The sequence below is a fragment of the Hippocampus bargibanti genome, linkage group LG22 (assembly GCF_051943395.1).
Source record: "Hippocampus bargibanti isolate YZ-2025 linkage group LG22, ASM5194339v1, whole genome shotgun sequence".
Taxonomy (NCBI): domain Eukaryota; kingdom Metazoa; phylum Chordata; class Actinopteri; order Syngnathiformes; family Syngnathidae; genus Hippocampus; species Hippocampus bargibanti.
In genome coordinates this window covers 1,782,147-1,801,950 of record NC_142755.1, presented here as the reverse complement: position 1 = coordinate 1,801,950, position 19,804 = coordinate 1,782,147, and the positions used below count along the sequence as shown (strand labels likewise).

At 40.3% G+C, this 19,804-nt stretch overlaps 2 protein-coding genes across 9 annotated transcripts in view; both read right to left on the bottom strand.

The window, feature by feature from the left end:
• Positions 1–821: 821 nt before the first annotated feature.
• Positions 822–9,946, bottom strand: LOC148881549 (chloride anion exchanger-like). 2 transcript variants are annotated; one of them, XM_088988502.1, is made up of 21 exons: positions 6,656–9,946; positions 6,322–6,492; positions 6,036–6,175; positions 5,813–5,923; positions 5,578–5,738; positions 5,070–5,234; positions 4,848–5,000; positions 4,654–4,736; positions 4,399–4,546; positions 4,210–4,323; positions 4,066–4,143; positions 3,904–3,999; positions 3,707–3,813; positions 3,542–3,611; positions 3,384–3,467; positions 3,202–3,297; positions 2,811–3,041; positions 2,688–2,742; positions 1,877–2,022; positions 1,540–1,599; positions 822–1,362 (listed from the first exon to the last, which is right to left on the bottom strand). In XM_088988502.1, exons 1-21 carry the CDS (start codon positions 6,757–6,759, stop codon positions 1,336–1,338), a joined length of 2,400 nt encoding a protein of 799 aa, XP_088844628.1. In that variant the 5' UTR covers positions 6,760–9,946; the 3' UTR covers positions 822–1,335. The 2 variants fall into 2 exon arrangements, with proteins under 2 accessions (XP_088844628.1, XP_088844627.1); XM_088988501.1 differs by having other exon boundaries at positions 3,375–3,467; positions 6,656–9,945.
• Positions 9,947–13,216: 3,270 nt separating this feature from the next.
• Positions 13,217–19,804, bottom strand: part of LOC148881548 (xylosyl- and glucuronyltransferase LARGE1) — an 81,925-nt gene continuing 75,337 nt past the window's right edge. For all 7 annotated transcript variants that reach the window (XM_088989030.1, XM_088989032.1, XM_088989033.1 and 4 more), the window contains 6 exons: positions 19,610–19,765; positions 18,115–18,278; positions 17,205–17,483; positions 16,984–17,130; positions 16,089–16,284; positions 13,217–14,705 (listed from right to left, as the gene is read on the bottom strand). In XM_088989030.1, the coding sequence (XP_088845156.1) occupies positions 14,508–14,705; positions 16,089–16,284; positions 16,984–17,130; positions 17,205–17,483; positions 18,115–18,278; positions 19,610–19,765 (1,140 nt within the window). In that variant the 3' untranslated portion in view covers positions 13,217–14,507. The remainder of the gene's footprint in view (positions 14,706–16,088; positions 16,285–16,983; positions 17,131–17,204; positions 17,484–18,114; positions 18,279–19,609; positions 19,766–19,804) is intronic.

Below are 19,804 nucleotides of genomic sequence, written 5' to 3'. Positions count from 1 at the left end.
TCTGAACAAAGCCGATCTTTCACGACATCGACGCTAAATCTGGTCTTAAATGTGGAACCTTTCGACTGCAACAATAGTTTGTGGAGGAATGAAAAAAAAGAAAAGAAACAATGTTAATTTGTAAAGAGTCAGTATTTGTTGAATAATGGCACCACCAAACGGCCATGAGGGGAACAGCAAGTGGCCGAAACGTATTTGTAGAGAAAAAGCACCACCAAGAGGCCATTAGCGGAACAGTAGGTCGCCAATGGAAGGACTGTGTGACTGCTGTCTTGTTTCGGACTGAATTGGCTCTGTGTCGTTTCCAAATCACCAAATGGTTTTATGTTTACACAAAAAAAATCATTAATGATGACGTGCACAACCCACCTTGATGACTTCGATGGGACTGGGCACAGGCAGCTTGTTTTTGTATCGCTCCGGTCTTTTAATCATTAACCAAAGAAGAAGATACCTAGATGATATAAGTGATAAATCACGGATGATGGCTAAAGACGCGGAAGGATGTTTGTTTTGAAACAAAATCTGAACGCTATAAAAAATATACATTTAAAGTCACTTTTTTTGAATATGTTGAAATAAATTATGTACCAGAAATATTTGAGTCAGCGGGTATAGTGGAAAAAAAAACAAAGCTAAATGTTGCAAAAAAACATCGAATATTCCGATGAGCTAAATGCTATTATTTAGCTTATAGATACATTAAAGTAGCCCCCCCGCCATTCTCATTAGCACAAATGGATGTCTGCATTGTATTAGCATGAACAATCACCATCAGCTAATGCTAATCTAACATTCCACATTTCAAACAGCATCATGGTGTTAAATTTTAAAGACTTCTGCTTCTGTTAGTTTATTTGTAACGTTAGCTAACGTGCAATCAGGCGCTCTCTAAATGTATTTGTATTTTCATTTCCCGCACCATTGATGGTATCAAACCTAGAATTGTTTTGACTAATTTGTTGGGTGTTTATTTAACGTCCATACATTTATATTTGATACCATGGTTGAGGTCACAGAGGATCTTTGGTCCGTCCGTCGACAGCTTCAAAACAAGGCGTTTCCAAAACTTAATTTATTTCTCACCATTGTGAAAATATAGACCTATGAAGCACATACAAATCCATTTCAAACACATGGAGAAAACGGCTATGTACAGGATGAAAACATAACATTTCGCTCTTTGCATACGGATTGTCAAGGCAAGTCAAAAACTCATCTGGACGAGAGAAAAAAACACACACTTCCTTTGGTGTTGGAAATAAAAAACAAAAAAACACACACAAAAAATAAAATACTATAAAATGAACACAATAAGCAATCACTCGTTAGAAGTTAAAATCTGGTTTCGGGATCTGGTACCTGTGGACAAAATAGTTAGAATAATTACAAATAGAATTTGCTCCTAATTGTGTTGTAATATTATTATTTTTAGATATTAAAAAAAAATGCATGTCAAATTTAAGACGGGCATTTTTTTGGCTGCCTCATTCGTTGACGTCCTTTTTGTGAAGGACCTGAGTGTGTGTCATCCCTTACATTCCGATCTCTGCTCCTGAGACCTCCCGCAGGATGGTGGACGGTGACCGTTGTCACAATCTGTCGACGAAACAATCAATCCAAGTATTCATGAACGACATTCAAATACAGTCGTGTAGTAGGCGTAAGTGTTCGTCAAAACCTAAACGCCATTCCTAAAAAAATATGTTGAATCGCTAAGATTATCTACAGGTTCAACGTTCATGTCTTGACCTTAAACAGGGTAAAATATACGTGATGATTCAGAATGTAGCGGATGTATAAAAGGACTAAAGGGAATACAATCCAATACAATACAATTGTATTTATATTGAGCAGAAGTGTCACGTCCTCCTACCTTGTTGGCTTTGGACTTGTTTTGGGAGCAATGGGGATGTTTATCCAGGATGTGAAGCACGGCGTCGTGCAGTGTCAGGAAGAATATGGACGGCTTGACTTCATCATCAAAAAAGCTACAGTGGTGCAATTTGTCCAGGATGTAAGCTACAAATACATACACAGAACATTAACAATTACTGAGAAACACGAAAAAGAAGTCATTAAAAGTGACAGAACCCCCTTAAAAAAACTAATACAACATTAATTTAGCTACATGCTAGTATAATCAAAATTTCATTTTAGCTAACACGCTAGTAAATAAAAATTTCACTTTAGCTAAGATGCTAGTACTGAAAAGCAACATGTCATTCTAGCTAATATGTTAGTAGGTGAAAATGTATCTTTAGACAAATTGCGTATATATAAAAAATCATTTTAGATAAAATGCTAATATATTAAAAAATCATTTTAGATAAAATGCTAGATCACAATTTCATTTTAGCTAAATTGCTAGTATATCAACATTACATTTTAGCTAACATGACAGTAGATCAAAAAATAATTTTCGCTAAAATGATAGTAGATCAACATTTCATTTTAGCTAAAATGCTAATACAACAAAATTTCACTTTAGCCAACATGCTAATTCATCAAAATTTCATTTTAGCTAACATTATAGATCAAAATGTCATTTTAGTTAACAAGCTAAGTAGATCAGAATTTCATTTTAGCTAACATGCCAGTAGATCAAAATTTCACTTTAGCTAACAAGCTAGTCGATTTTTAGCTAACATGCTAATCAATTTAAATTTCGTTTTAGCAGCACTTACGATCGCAAGCAACAATGTAGACATCCACTTCAACGCGAACAAATTCTTTGAGAGCCTGCGGACAAATGAGGTGACATTTTCAAGGAGGACACATGACCAAAATGTCCAAAAATATCAACTGACCGCTTTAAGTCCCTTGAGACCGGACACGTCCAGGAAGGAGACGGCCGCAAAGTCCAGCACCAGACTATGCAGGTCCACCCGGGGAACAACGATGTTAGCGGGAAGTTCAGCGTTCCAGTCCAGGCGGGCGGGAAGGTCATTGAAGTCGGTGGGCAGGACCAGTTCCTCGGCGTTGCTCTCGAGCTCAACCGACTCCTTGATGGGCCCCCGTGCCGTGTTCACAAAGCCGTTCTGGAATGGGGAAATGCACATGCCGATTCTGGCTAAGTTCAGACTATTATCTAATCGACTGTGATAACTATTTCGATTGCTTTTGCTAAATCTAGCAAGATGCTAAACATGTATTTAACCCTGTATTGGTTTGAAAAACAATTTCCCGCTTGTCACGTACCTCTGTCCACCGCAGATAACCTTTCTTTAAAAGTTTCTGAATCAATTGTAGCGCCTTATTTCGCTTCCTTAGCACCCTCAATGGATTAAAACCAACCTGTAGGAAATTAAAAGAATTTCGGATTTAAAAGGACATTTAAAATCCCATCATGCAATAACAGCGAGTCGACGTACAGCCTCCACCAGTTTTCTTCTGAAAAACTCGATGTTAGCGAAGAAGATTGGCGACGGGATCCGAAAGATTTTCACTCCGTCGGGTTCGTAGATCTGGAGAAGACGTAGATTGGGATTTTAGCGACACCCTGTTTAGAAACGGATCAAATGCGGAATTGTCCACTCACGTCGACGTAGTCCTTTCGATCCTTGTAGATATCAGTGCCGTGAATGTTAGCTAGCACACTGCAACGTGGGCTGAAAAATACACTATGGTTAAAAACATTTCTGTAAAAATAAAAAAGACATTATAAAAACAAACAATACATTTGTTGAAACGAAAAGGTACTTACAACTGAGCCCTGAGCACGACACTGAGGAGTTCCACACCGAGACCCGCGGCCAGACCGAGATCCAACCCCAACAAGATGGCCGCGATACATGTGCCCAACCACACAACCTGCCCCAATCGATAAATAAATAAATATAACCACCCCCCTTAAATATTAAAGATGATTTTATTCCATCCGTCACGCATTAGCGCACTTACACAATCCGGCTTGTCCCGCCTCCACAGATACGGAACTTCCCGAAACTGCATGAGCATTCCTTTCAGGTTAACGATGACCACCGCCCCTAGTACGGACTGTTCGGGAACATGGGTCAAGGGAGTTGTAAACAAACACAGTAGAACGGATGCGAGGAAGCCCACCTTCGGGAGGGGGTCCAGGAGAAAGCCCACGGCTAAGGTGACAATCATCACGATGATTGCCGAAAGCAAGCCGGCTATCTGGAAATAAAAGTTTATTGATTTATTTACGAAGAGATTTTAATCAGAATCAAATTATTTGGTTACCTGAGTCTTGCCACCTGTACTTTCCTGTACAGCACTTCTGGACAGAGCTGTACTGGCCGCAAAAGACTTGAAGGACGCACCAAAAATGTTGCTGACTCCGAAAGCAATCAGTTCCTGGTGGTAAATCAAAAAACATCTTGGTCTGTTCACAAGTTAAAATATCAATCAAAATAAAAAAATCCCATGCACCTGGTTTCCATCTATGCTATAGTCGTGTTTCACGGAATAGACCTTAGCCACAGAAAAGGCTACGGCAAAACCCACGATGGCCATCGGGAACGCCTCCATGGCCGTGTCTCGGAAGAGGACCAGGTTTGGGGCCATGGGGGACTCGTACCTGATAAAGAATATTCGAGACTACAGTCGAGAGGGATTCTTCCGTCATGCTATGGTTTTTGTTTCTTGTAAGGTCTTTCAATGTAATGTCGGATATCGGTATTGTACCCCTTTGGAATATGTCCGACGACCTCGATGCCATACTTGGTCCTGAAGTCAAACCCGTAAGAAACGCCGCAGGCGATGACAGTCTAGCGAAGACATTAGCGCCTATTCAATCGCAGTGCTATTAGCATCATCATCTTTCTCATGGTAGAAGTGTAAATATGTTGGGAAGACACGTACGCCGAAGACCCCCTCACCATGATAACCTCAATGGGGATAGGAACAGGCAACTTGGCTTTAAATCGGTCATTGAGCTCCTTCACGATGAACACCACCACCATGATCACCAAGGAGATGACCACATCGCAAACGTTGCTGGACAGGATCTTGTTGAAGATGATCTCCAAAGTCTGCGAAGAACAACAACCGTGAGGATCCCACTGCGCCAACCCGAATCCCAGGCTTTGTTCTCGCCTTACGTATATAATGGAGAGCGGCCCACTTATTCCGGGCACTTGAAGGCCCAGGACGAACTTCAACTGGGACACCAGGATATGGATGGCGGCCGCGGTAGTGAAGCCGGACACCAAAGTATCGGATAGATACATGACCACGAAGCCCACTTGTAGGATGCCCATCGCTAGCTGCCAGACACATTTTGAACCATTTAAAATAGGTCCCATCCTCCAAAATTAAACTCAAGAACCCTTTATTATGTAACCTTCATGTCTAGTAAATACCAAGAGCTGTCCCAAAATGGTGGATAAGCTGAAGGAGATGGACAAAATCCCAAGGACCGCCGTAAAAATCAAATCAAACCTAGATTGATGATGAAAGAACAGGGCCCTTAAGAGGGAGCCCTGGGGCATACCTGCCGGATGACCGTTAAGGTATGAATAGAACGCAAAAGCAAAGCCATTCGCGATTTCGCATCAGAGCTCTGTCTATTCAGCCATCGGTTCTTGAGAATTTGAAAGATCGGTTCACCTGCATGATTCCCACAAGGAACGTCACAGAGGACGCCACCAGCACTCTCTGTTCATCCTTGGTAAGACCTTCAAAACCCGTGATGTTAGCAGGCGGGCCTTCATCCGGGACCAGTCTGGTGACCACCGACCCGATCATCAGACACAGCACCGGGAACGGACCTTCGGAAAAAGCAGAGGAGGCTCACAACTTTAGACCGGTAGCGAAAACCGTCCTCAATAGAGAACGGTCTTACCCACTGAGATGTGTCTGGAGGTTCCGAGGAAAAAGTAGATGACAACAGGGAAGAAAGCGGAGAACAGACCATACCAGGGAGGAAGCGAAGCCAGGAGACAGTAGGCCAAACCTTAAAAATCACATCCAACGTACTTTTCAACACAATGTGTCATTCTGCCACTGACTAAAACCACCCGACAATGAAGTATCGGTACTGTAAAACCAACACGGTTGAAACAAACCTTGCAGTACGGCGACCAGTCCCGTACTGACACCAGACACAATATCACTCAGCAACCACTCTTTGACCCTGTAGATCTTTATCCAACCAATGATCGGCAGTAGAGATAAAACTGCATTTTTGGCACGTCTGGCATCGCATCTGTGAAAAGACCCCCCCAAGAACTAAATAAATAACACACATTTACCGGCAAAAAATAAACACTAACACCAATACGTAGTTGAAAGAAGATAACGTTTTATCTAAGAAAGGTTTCAAAGTGTACTAAAGTACGTGCTAAGGCTCACGTGAAGTACTGCTTGACGTGTTCCAACGCCGTCTTGCGGTGTCTGTAGATCTTCTCGTGCTCCACGGCAAACGCCTCCTCAGAGTACAGAGACCGCGTCACCATATACTGCCCGGACCCTGGTTGCATGGTGGCTGGTTGCGGTCCCTCCGCAGACCTGCTGCTACTTTGGCTGCCGAGATCCATTTAAGTCAATTAGGAAGGTTTGAGATCACCTTTGACGGCGCCAACAACAAAAGGTCCAGATGAGGAAGCGCATAAGGTTTGGATCACTTGTCGGATTTGATAAATAGCGAGTACTAGCAGAAGAGCGGCGCTTTCAATGACTCACGTACAACAGAAAGCACCTTCGGTTTATGAACCCGGAGGATCTTTCCGGAATTGGAGGACAGTGCTGGTCACCCTCAAAATGACATTTCAAAAACACAACTTGATCCATTGAAAAAAAATCTTTAATCACAATAAATAATATTTTAAAATGCTTAACTCATTCACTGCCAGACACCTGAATTCCAGGACCCACAGAATATTGAGTTTTAGAACTACATAAACATTCAATACAGCGTTAGAAACCTTATACTATTTTCTTTCATTAGTAAAAAAGTTAATTCCTAAGTTATATGGGTCTGGAGTTATATGAGCTTGAAATGGGGGCAGATGTACAAAATACAATACATTCATATTGGTTGATATGGCGCTTTAAGAACAGCTGAATCTGGAACAAAGCGCTAACATGGACAAAAGTCAAATGCTGCCCACTAGTGGAAGGGAAAAACATTGGCAGAGGCCATGGCCAGCGCTTTATCAGCACTCAAGTATCAAAAAACAAAACCCAAATACATTTTTGAATGGCAGTGAATGAGTTAATCTGTAGCTCAATTTGTTCTTGAACTTGAAGTTGCTCAGACAACCAAATTTGGACCCAATTGTTTATTTCATTTCCGGTTTAGCAGCAATCAATATTTTTAGTAGGTGCATATGAGAAAGTCATAAAAATTAATTACTCTGTCTTTGAAACCAAAACAATAATTGGGTCATTTTTCAAAAATGCTAAAAATGATCGTCCAATTTCGCTTAAGCCCGCATCAAATCTCACCGTGTTGTCACCTACCTGATTGAGTGCTACAAATCCAAACTTTCCAACTTGGTTCTCGTACTTCCTCCTCCAGCAATCGGATCGCAACTGCGACGGTCAGCCGTTCGTCCATCAATAAATGACGGCGACGTCACAACTCCCGACTGTAATTATTAACAGTAATGACGACCGATTCCCACCAGTTTGGATGCCTACCCTTATCCTTGACCATTGTTCTCACTGATATCTGTTCTTTGAAAACTTTTCACTGCTGGCGGCTTTTCCGCCCCTGGAGGAGGGACGGACGGACGGGACGGGACAGGCCATTGTTAGAAAGGGAGGTGGAAATCAAGGAGCCTTTCTAAACGGGGGTGGACGGAATGCTGCCAAAGGTCAACAAACAGGACTGCGTTTGGGTATTTTCAGTGATTTACGACATGGAATCATGGTAGAAAAGGCCTCCAAAATATTGATTAGATGGCGGATATATTATCACATAATCGTCGGATTATGTGGAGGATCGGTATTGAGATTTTTTTGGGTGTCCTATCCACTTTGGGAAAAAGAAAAAGGTGCTGAGGAAAGAGCCTTGTGGCACTCCACCATATCCAAACAGCAAATCCCATACAATATTTCCCACGAGGATTTCTAAAACTACCAAAACATGTTAAATCAGGGTCGATGACATCCAATAATAACATTTTCTGACATATTGCGGCCGCGTGAGCGCGTGTAGGCGGATGCCGTTCACGAGTTTCGGTGAAATTGACGTGGAATGTAAACACGCCGTAAATTGTGTGAATGACCTGACTGAGGTTTCTGCTTGGAATGAAGCTAATTATGTGTGTGTGTGTGTGTGTGTGTGTGTGTGTGTGTGTGTGTGTGTGTGTGTGTGTGTGTGTGTGTGTGTGTGTGTGTGTGTGTGGGTGTGATCAAAACATTTTTACATCATATATTCACATTCAACATTGAAACATGGGTTGGCGTGTATAACTTATTCACTGCCAATGTGCAAAAATGTGTCCACTCCAGTGCCAGGGTTTTTGTCATTGTCCCTCGAATTGCAGGACCCACAGAATATTGAAATTTAGGACTACATCAACATTCAATTCAGCGTTAGAAACCTTAGACTCTCTTCTTTTATCACAAAAAAAGAGTTTAATTCCTAAATTATATGGGTCTGGAGTTATCTAAGCTTAAAATGAGGGCGGATGTCCAAAAGACAATACAATACATACTGTACATATTGCATTATATAGCGCTTTGCTGAAGCTGGAATAAAGCGCTAATAAAACAAAAGGCAAATGTTGATTCCTAGTGGAGAAGAAAAAACATGGCCGGAGGTCTGAGCAGCGCTTTATCAGCACCCAAGCATGAAAAATAGCGCTCTACATCATATTTTCAGTTCCTGAATAAATTTGTGAATGGCAGTGAATGAGTTAAAATTGACAGATTTTAAGTTACTTAAAGCGCTACAGTATATAAATCAAGATGTATTGTATTGTACAGCGGGACCTTGGCTTACGCACTTAATTGGTTCCCAGACAGAGTGTGTAAGGCGAAAAGTGTGTATCCCAAAAAGTATTTTCACATAGGAAACCATTAAAATGAGAATAACCCGTTCCCAGGTCTCCATAAAATATAATTTTCAACTAAATAAGCCTTAAAACTACAAACAATATACCTTATTCTAGGTATAATAAATGTGCTATTGTATTGTAATGAAAGAAATACACTGTATTGTACTTAGGACATAAATATAGATATTTTTCCAGTACTGGAAGAAATATGACGGAATCAGGGCAGCGAGTCCTCCCCCCCCAGACCCCCTCCATTTTTTTGTATCATCTAATTCATAAAATAAAAGCATGGAAGGAGGTTTGAGAAATTTTGTTCACCAATAATTGACCGCGGCATGAGTCATATTTGATAAGAACACTGGCATCATCTTATCCGGCTTGAGCTAAGCCAATTTTTTTAAAGCACATTTGCTTCCACAATTATCATTATTAAATACAATAAACTAATAATATAATAGTATAATATAATAATATAATAAACTAATAAAGGCATATTCAATCCAATCCAATACAATACAATAAATATTGATTGAAATAGCGCTTTAACAAGAGCTAAAGTTGTAAAAAAAAAGCGCTTAACATGGACAACTATCAGCTAAATGTTGACACAATGTGCAATAGAGTGAAAGAAGAAAATGGTTATCATGTCATGAAGAGTGATAAAGATTTGTTGTTATTGACCTTGGCGACATGAGGTCATTGTCTGCGATTAAATAATAACTTTTGTCATTGGGTAATAAAAGAGTCGCCATTAATGAGGGAAATGGCAAAGGGTTTTACGATGCGAATGATAGCGTGCGATAAAGAGCTCGATTGTTGAAATTGGCAGGGTAATTTTTGAAGATAATATATATATTATTTTTTTGACAAAACATTTTACTGTTTACTTTTAAGGAATATTATGCTGATTATTTTTTTAAATATTTTTTTCTTTTTTTTTAATTGTAAAATTTCAAAATGTTTTATATCTTTTGGGAAAAGTACATATATTTATATATTTTTGGACAAAATATTTCCCCTTAATGTCAAATAATATTTTGCTGCTTATTTTTTAAAAATATCTTTTTCTTCTTTATACAATTTTAAAATGTTTTATATCATTTGGAAAAAAAAACGTATATTAATATATATTTTTTGCCAAAACATTTTACTATTTACTTTTCTTAATGTTTTTCTTTTTTGTAAAAATTTTAAAATAATGTTAATATATATTTATATATAATTTTTGAAAAAAACATTTTCCATTTACTTTTAAAGAATATTTCACTGCTTATTTTTTAAAATGTCTTCTTTTATGTAAATAAGATTTTTTTAAAATTTCATTAACCCCTTTTTCGCAATATTTTTTTGTTTGCAATTTTTTTTGTATTAATTTTTAAAAATATTTTGCTTTTAAATTTTTTTAAGTACCTTTTTTCCTTATTAAAAAAAAATGACATGTTTCTATTTTTTCCTTTATTTCTAACCCATTCCCGAAATTATTCGGGAATTGAAAATATGACATAGCATCATTCCCCAATTTCGGATTGCAACTTTCCCCTTTCATAACTTTGCTGCTGTGAAATGTAAATTTCTCCACTGTGAGACTAATAAAGGCAAATCCAATCCAATCCAATCCAATCCCCTCTCCATTCCACGTGCTTTGCCCCCACCCATTTTTGCTTTGCACCCGTCGCATCACAAAGCACCGTTCGCCTCCCCCGCTATCGCGCAACACTTATCCACCATGACGAGCCTATCATTCGCTTGACTGACACGTGATTGCTTTTTAGCCAATAAATCGCCATAAAATGACACCTAGTAGCATGAAACACCGTCCCCCGAACGCTTGATAAAGCCGATATTTCATATCGGGGTTAAGATAGCATGTTCCGCAGAAGGTCATTGGATTCCGAATATTCATATTTCCAATCTGACTTACCGATTGGGAAAAGTCAAGGAGCTCTTTCAACGTCTCCTCCCTCAATTGCAAATAATGGCCATTTTTTTCCCCCCGGTCGGAGAAATTGGGACTGCATGTTGGAACGGGCCACCCGGTGGGCCGCTGTGGGTGGAGCATGGGGGGGGGGGGGGGTCTTTGCTAGGTGCGGCGCTCACGTTTGCAAACAGTGTCAACATTGTTTTCCTCGAGCGCTAGCGACACGCGCACTTTGTGGAGAGATTTCTAGGTTTGACCCCCCTCTCCCCCTTTGCTAACCACGGGGTCAAAATGGTCATGTGCAGAGGGGGCGGGACAAATCAATAGAGAAAAGTGACATTTGTTTGTTTGGTCAATATAAGCTCCGGGAGTGTATCGATTTGGGTGAAATTGGATGCTAATTTTTAGCGATCGCTATAGTAATTATATATTAGCTAGCTACCTAACTTGGATTGGATATTGGATTGGATATGCCTTTATTAGTCTCACAGTGGAGAAATTTACATTTCACAGCAGCAAAGTGACTTTCTATCTATTTGAGTTATTCCGGGTTGAGTGAACGCTGGCGCATGTGGCTGCCGCTGCTCACCCACAGAAAAACTTCTCCTGTGACTGTAAAGTGACCTTGAGAGTTTTGAAAGGCACTTAAAATGGAATGTATTATTATTATTATTATTATTATTATTGTTATTATACATTTTATTTCTAAGAGCCTTTCAAAACTCTCAAGGTGACTTTACAGTCACAGAAGATTTGTTTTTTCTGTGGGTGAGCAGCAGCAGCCACACGCGCTAACGTTCACTCAACCCGGAATAACTCAAATAGATAGAAAGTTAGCTAGCTGGCTAATAGATAACTCATAGATAGTAAGGTAGCTAGCTAGCTCGATAGGTAGATAGTGGATCAAATAACAGGGTATCAATATTGGTGCATGAAATGTTTATATTTTTATGATAAAAGTCTTTATATTGCAACAAACAAATAAATAAATAAATAAATAAATAAATATAATGTTAAAGGTTGGGGGAGGGGCTTATGGTTGCCATGCTGGGCGGACATGAGGCTTGCGAGTTTATCAGATTGTGAGCATGGTTAAGCAATTTGGCCGCTTTGCGCAAAGCCGGTACACGTTTTTCTCAGTGTACAAAACACCTGGCAGCCTTTCTGACAGTTTGTATATTTGTGACCGTATTTATCATGATAATATTTATGATAATCATAAAAATATGTCACAATGTTGATTTACGGTCTCGTTTCTCATTATTTTGGTGTAAATAAGCACACGCGGGCGGAGTTGAACTTATAACGTCGTTTGGTGCCCAACATGCTGAGAGCTAACCAAATCCACAGTGATTAGCGTTTGATGAGCCACTTCAAACCGCATCTGGCCTGAGGCGGATGACGGGTGGGCGAGTGTGTGTGTGTGTGTGTGTGTGTGTGTGGGGGTGTGTGTGCGTGCGTGGGGGTGTGTGTGCGTGCGTGGGTGTGTGTGTGTGTGTGTGTGTGTGTGTGTGCGTGTGTGTGTGGGGTGATGGGGGGTCCGATGGCCATCAGAGACCACCACATTTAGCATCCAAGCAGAATATTTTTTTTAGCTCGAAGTTGTGATTGATGGCGTGTTTTATGTCGTGTTTATTTATCTTTTTAGTACTATTTTTACTTATACAAACCCACCCATTAATTAATTAATTATTAATAATTCACCCATTATTTATTTATACAAACACTCATTTATTAATTGATTATTTAATTATTCACCCATTATTTATTTATTAACACCCACCAATTTAATGTATTATTATTATTAATATTTATTATTATTAATTCATGCGCCCATTTATTTATTCATTCACCCATTTATTTATTTATTTGTTCATTTATTCATTTATTTATTCATTTATCCACTCATTCATTCATTTATTCAATACCACTCATTTATGTATTTATTCATTCATTCAAACCCACCCATTTATGTATTTATTCATCCATTCACAAATCTATGTATTTACTGAGGCCTTCAAAATGAAGAATTTGAATGAGAGTGAATCGCCAATTAGTAGCTGAAACCAGGCTACAAAAAAATAAAAATATGCCAAAGTGGGTCGCAAAGAGCCACTTTGAGTCGCTCGAAGCCGCGACACATTTCCCATGATGCAACATCTCCCAAGTGGATTCAAACGGACACGTTTTTACACAGAGCGTTCCCATGGCGACCGCTAGAAATAATCCCAGCTGAGCAAGCGTTTGGACACTTTTATACTTTTATTCAGGTAGCAGCAGCATCAGTCAGCCTGCCCCCCCCCCCCCCCCCCACGTAGCGCGCACATCTCATTTTCAAAGGCTTTCTCACGTGCACGACCGACTGTACACACACACACACACACGCACACACACGCACACACACACACGAGCACACACACACACACACACACTCACACACACGCGCACACACACACACACACACACGCTCACACACCTGCATGACGGCTTTTCTGCATCTTCGTTTAGTGGTGAATGTAAGGAAGAAATGACCTCTAGTTTCAACTAATGAACTAAAATAACAAAAAAAACTTTTAAAAAGGGTAAAAGAGAAATAAAAACGCCCTCCTAGCACAAAAATAAAAACATTGAAATAAATTAACTAATTCCCTGTCATTGCCAGGGTTTTTGTCATTGTCACTCGAATTCCAGGACCCACAGAATATTGACTTTTAGGACTACATAAACAATCAATGCAGCGTTAGAAACCTTAGTCTCTCTTCTTTCATCAGAAAAAAAATGTAAATTCCTAAATGATATGAGTCTGGAGTTATATGAGCTTGAAATGGGGGCAAGTGTACAAAATACAATGCAATATAGCGCTTTAACAATAGCTGAAGCTTGAAAAAAGCGGTGTCTATTAGCTATCTATTAGCTAGCCAGCTAGCTTTCTATCTATTTGAGTTATTCCGGGTTGAGTGAACGCTGGCTCGTGTGGCTGTCGCTGCTCACCCACAGAAAACTTGTGTGATTTTAAAGTGACCTTGATAATTTTGAAAGGCGCTTAGAAATTAAATGTATTATTATTATTATTATTATTATAAGATGGAGAAAAAGGGAAATTCTGCCCCTTGTGGGAAGGAAAAAAACATTACCGGAGGCCATGGCTAGCGCTTTATCAGCACCGAAGCATGAAAAAAAACCCATCATATTTTCAATTCCCAAATAAAATCCCGAATGGCAGTGAATGAGTTAAAAGTAACGAAGATGATGTCATCAAACTAAGGGGGCGGGGCAAATTCGCAAAAGTGGAAAGCATTCGTACTGAACGCCGATTTGTCTCGCCGCCGTGATGAAGATGAAGATAACGTCCGCTTACAAATGGCCGCCGTGTGCAAAAGCAATGGCGCCCACCTCCACACCGTTAGCATGTACGTCTCCATCCGCCGCAAAAAAGCTCCGATACATACGCGCCGACGCTAAAGGTCAAAGTTCATCAACAAGGTCCGAATCACGTCCACTGACCTCGCCAAAGGGGGTGGGTTTGATCCGCGTACCCTCGCACCCCTCACCTCCCTTCCATTCGCTTACCGAGTCAATCCAGTGGGTGGGAGTTAGCGAGGGTCCCGCACTAGCTAGCTGTTGTTCTCCGCCGTCATGTATTTAAGGGCGGCAAAGCCGTAGCGCCGCGACATGTTCTGCTGGAATTCTTCCTTGAGGGTCTTGAGGCAGACCCGGTATTGTTTGTTGGAACGGAACTTGGTGATGTCGAAGCTTGGCGCGTGCGGCATGTGGATCATGTACGCGTTGGGGAGGACCACAAATTCGTATTCCTGTGGCGAGAAAATAAGAACAAGGTTTTAAAAACGCTTATTTGTGGTTGTTGACTTACAAAAACAATAAAAAAAATATTAAAGTAGGTCAAATATGTACTAAGCTACCTCTTCTTCTTCTTTTCCTTTCGGCTTTTCCCTTCAAGGGGTCGCCACAGCGAATCAGTAACCTCCATCTTCAGAGGTATGATACGCATGTTTGTTTTGGCCCAGCTTTTACGTCGGACCTCTACTTTTGAAATTAATTGGTTGTGTAAGAAATTTCATAAGTAGAAAAAAATGTGCAAGTCAAGACACATTTTCCATGTAAATGCCCTAATTAGTTCCAAGAGCTCATAAATTCACACATAAATGTTTCCTAAAGCCTAGAAATACATCAAATTCTATTTTAAAAATTGTATAAGAATGAGATCATTGCATAACAAATGAGTTGTGCATAATGTAAAAACAAAATACAATAAAAATGAGGGTTATTCAACATCTGTTTCCAGTATTTACAACTTTTTTTTTTACTTATTCACTGCCATTCCCGAATTTATTTGGGAATTGAAAATATGACGTAGAGCGCCATTTTTTCGGGTTTTGTTTTTTCCAACTATGGTGCAGATTAAGCGTTGGTCAGACCTGTGGCAATGTTTTTCCCTGACACAAGGGGCAGCATTTGCCTTTTGTCCATGTTAGCGCTTTGTTGCAGCTTCAGCTGTTGTTAAAGCGCTATATAAATCAACATGGATGTATTGTATTTTGTACAGACGCCCCCATTTCAGGCTCAGACAACTCCTGACCCATATAATTTAGGAATTAACTCTTTTTTCTGATGAAAGGAGAGTGTGTAAGGTTTTTTTTATGCTGAATTGAATGTTTATGTAGTCCTAAAACTCAATATTCTGTGGATCCTGGAATTTGAGTGAGAATTTGAGTGAGAATGACCCTGGCACTGGAGTGAATGAGTTAAATTTCCCACCACATTTCATGGCATTTTTTCACCAATTTTTGTCGCCGGCATGCTTGGGAAAACCCTCTGAAAATGCCATACAATCACGTATGGCTTTGCGAAGAAAGCCATCATCATTCTCCAAGGATTATGTAAGAGGTATGTCACTCAACAGGAAGCCGACCTCCCGCGGGGGTCGTACTGGACTGTTAACAAAAGAGGGAGAGTGAATCGTAAATTGTTGTATTTGTGTTTGGAAGCTAGTACTTCCTGGTGCCTGTCGGATCGGACGGATGGGTGTTGACATGTTGCCATTAGGATTTTCTGCGAGTGTGGGGAAACTGCGCTACACCTTAACTCATTCGCCGCCATTCACAAATTTATTCGGGAATTGAACGCTGAGACTTTTCAGGTGACAAGGTTACGTAAACCAAATTTAGATATGTTACCTGCGCGTCCAGTTCCATGATATGCGCCACCTTGTTCCAACCGAAGCCCACGAAGCGGCGGTCGTATTCGGGGCTGTCCCGCCTGACCATGACGTAGGGCTCAAAATCGGCTTCCCATTCCACCCTGTAAGGGGTGGTGGCCGTGCGCCATTTGGCGAAATTGGTGGGGGCGTGGCCTTTGGTCCACACGTGGTACCTGGATGGAGTATGATAACATTAAGAGCTAGCTTGACGCAAACTAAGTCGGAGTTAGCGCATACGCAAGCTAGGTCGGAGTTAGCGCTAGACGCAAGCTAGTTCTGAGTTTGAATAGACGCAGGCTAGGTCAGAGTTAGCGCTAAATGCAAGCTAGGTTGGAGTTGGCGTATACGCAAGCTAGGTCGGAGTTAGCGCAAGATGCAAGGGAGGTCGGAGTTAAATAAGACGCAAGCTAGGTCGGAGTTTGAATAGACGCAGGCTAGGTCAGAGTTAGCGCTAGATGCAAGCTAGGTTGGAGTTGACGTATACGCAAGCGAGGTCGGAGTTAGCACTAGATGCAAGCGAGGTCAGAGTTAACGTAGACGCAAGCTCGGTCGGAGTTAGCGCTAGATGCAAGCTAGGTCGGTGTTAACGTATACGCAAGCTAGGTCGGAGTTAACGTAGACGCAAGCTAGGTCGGAGTTAACGTAGACGCAAGTTAGGTCGGAGTTAGCATAACACAACCAATGGATTTAAAATGGTTCTATTAGCCTGTCGTGCGTGTTTTTGGAATGTTGGAGGAAACGGCAGTACCCGGAGAAAAGCCACATAGGCCCGGAGCTGGGTTCAAACCCACAGTATCGGCATTGCGAGGCAGATGCGCTAACTGCGACATATCAATGTGACGGCGCCCCCAAAGTGGACTTGTTATTATTACCTGAAAGTAAAAAGCGTTCCCATGTCCAGCTGAGATAGCAACTCGGCTTTGGATTTCGGGTAGGAGAGCCGATAGCGCAGCGTCTCAAACGCTGGCACCACCAGTGCTTTCTTGGTGTTAGCCATGTCGAGTTGTACGACTGACTTCCTGTCAACACGCACAAAAGGCTAAAATCACAAACCGCGGGGTTAAAAGCAACCGGTCGGCCATCTTCTGCTCACCTGAGATATTCGTACAAGCCATACATGGGTAAGAAATCAATATCGGACAGGAACATGTAAGGCGTGTTGACGTGCCGCATGGCAACGTTTCGCAAGAGGTTGACCGGGTAGAACTGTCCTTCTTTGTAGACCACGTGATAACCCACGTTTCCACGGCTCATTAGCACCTCCGAACCTTGAGCGTAGCGCAGGAACTGCTGGGCTTCGGCGTCGGACAGGTACAGCGCTAAGCTGATGGGGCCTTCCCAGTGCTTGCAAATGGCCTCCAACATCTGAAGTCTAGCGTCCAATTAAAACAGACGGTTTGGTTAAATACTAGAAAATAAAAAAATATACTCCTGAAATGCTTTAATTAATATATATTGGACACGTCGATTTTGCTCATATGCTACCTAGCTAGCTATTTGCTATCTATTAGCTATCTGGATAGCTGGGTGACTATATCGTTAGCTATCTCACTAGCTATCTCGCTGGCTATCCATTAGCTGTCTGGCTATCTAGCTAGCTGTCTGGCTAGCTATCTATTAGCTATGTATTAGCTGGCTAGCTAGCTTGCTATCGATTTGAGTTACTTCCGGGTTGCGTGAATGCGGGCGCATCTGGCTGCCACTGCTCACCCGCAGAAAAACATCTTACAGAGACTGTTAAGTGACCTTGAAAGTTTTGAAAGGTGCTTAAAAATTATAAATTATTATTATTATTATTATTATTATTATTATTAAAAGTGGAAAAAAATAACATCAAGATGAAATGGAGTCTAGTCTAACTAACTGCAATTCCTGCACTCGCCACCAGTGGCCACTAAAAACAACGGTTATGTTATTTTGAATGGAGTCCACCACACATTGACAAAATCACAATATCTGAAGTGTGTGTTTTTGTGTTAATGTGTGTGTATGAGACACACTACCTGTCCATGGAGAGCTGCGCCACCAACGTGACGTCGGCGTTGTCCGGAGTGGCGTCATACTCGTAATGCAGGAAGTAGAGGTGCGTTCGGTGGACGGTGAAACGCTCGCGGCGGAACTCGTAACACGGGTCGTCTTCGTCCAGCTCGGAGAGAGTCTTCTGGAGCTACGCGGTGGGCGGAGGAGAGGGGGGGGGGGGTTTAGCATGTTTAGACGTGTAGTATGTAATTATTGAACAAATGATGTGTAAATACTTTGCCTACAGTCGGTGTTACCATGGTAACAATTGATCATGACCTTGGAAGAGGACACGTATTCAAATGGTGTTTACTCTTATACGAATTCATTTTCACGTCTCAGTTGTGCATCGATAGGAGAATGGAAAAATAAATAGGCACACCATTTCTTTGGGGCTGATGAATATGAGATTGTCAGGGTGACAAGGGAGCATGAACTCCGTACAAAAGATAATGATGACGGCTCTGTGTTCAGTCACTAATCAAACATCCTCATAACCAACAAACTCCCCTGCTGCCCCTCCCCGGTGTAACAAAATATCAATCCGAGTGGGGGCTGATGCGTAAAAACATGACCCCCACTATATTTATTATTATTATTATGATGATGATTATTATTATTAGTGTTAGTGTTAATATTACTATTATTAGCATTATCGTTCTTATCATCACTATGAATATTATTATTTTTTCTTATCATTCTCATTCTTATCATTGTTCTAAAAATTGGGAATATTTAATTATTTTTTTACCATTATCACTATTATTATTAATTATTATTGTTATTATCGTTATTTTTACTATTATTCTTATTTGTTTTATTAATTTTCTTATCATTATCATGATCATTATTATTATTAGTATTATTGTTCTCAAAATATAACTATTATTCTTCATTATTATTGTTTTTATTATGATTGTTAGTATTAATATTATTAGCATTATCGTTCTTATTGTCATGAGCATTATTATTATTATTATTATTTTTCTTACCATTATCACTATTATTATTCATTATTATTATTATCGTTATCGCTATTTTTACTATTATTCGTATTCGTTTTATTAGTTTTCTTATCATTATCATTATTACTGGTCTTATCATTACCAATATTATCATTATTATTATTGTTATTATTGTTCTTATCGTTATCATTGTTATTATTGTTATCACTATTTTTACTATTATTATTGTTATTAGTTTTATTAGTATTATGATTATTGGTTTTATCATTATCACTATTATTATTATTATTGTATATTTTTATTATTATTCATTATTATTCTTGTTACTATCATTGATCACTATCATTACTATTATTCATTATTATTATAATTGTTCTTATCATTATCAGTATTATTACTATTATTTTATTATTTAGTTTTTTTTAATCCTATTTATATATATTTAACGTTTTGGGGCATGGGGGAGAAGGGATGGGGGGGTTTGTTGGGGTCTCATGGCAACCAGCTGACTCACATTTTCACTGTTGTGATCGGCCTCGCTGGGACAGCCAAACAGCTCCCGACGCAGCAGGTTGCCGTCGTACTCCAAGAAGGTTAGATAGAGATTACGAAAGAACTCCACGTGCTTGTTCTTCACGCGGAGCTTTTTCGGGGAGTTCCAATGGATCACCTGGTGAGACAAGGAGATGCCCCCACCAAAAAAGATGGT

Coding starts and splice junctions, on each gene's coding strand:
- LOC148881549 (XM_088988501.1), bottom strand. CDS start 6,759: ATGGATCAAGTTGTGTTTTTGAAATGTCATTTTGAGGGTGACCAGCAC. Junction 4,144..4,209: donor GTACAGGTGGCAAGACTCAG/GTAACCAAATAA, acceptor TTTTATTTCCAG/ATAGCCGGCTTGCTTTCGGC. Junction 2,023..2,687: donor CTACATTGTTGCTTGCGATC/GTAAGTGCTGCT, acceptor ATGTATTTGTAG/CTTACATCCTGGACAAATTG.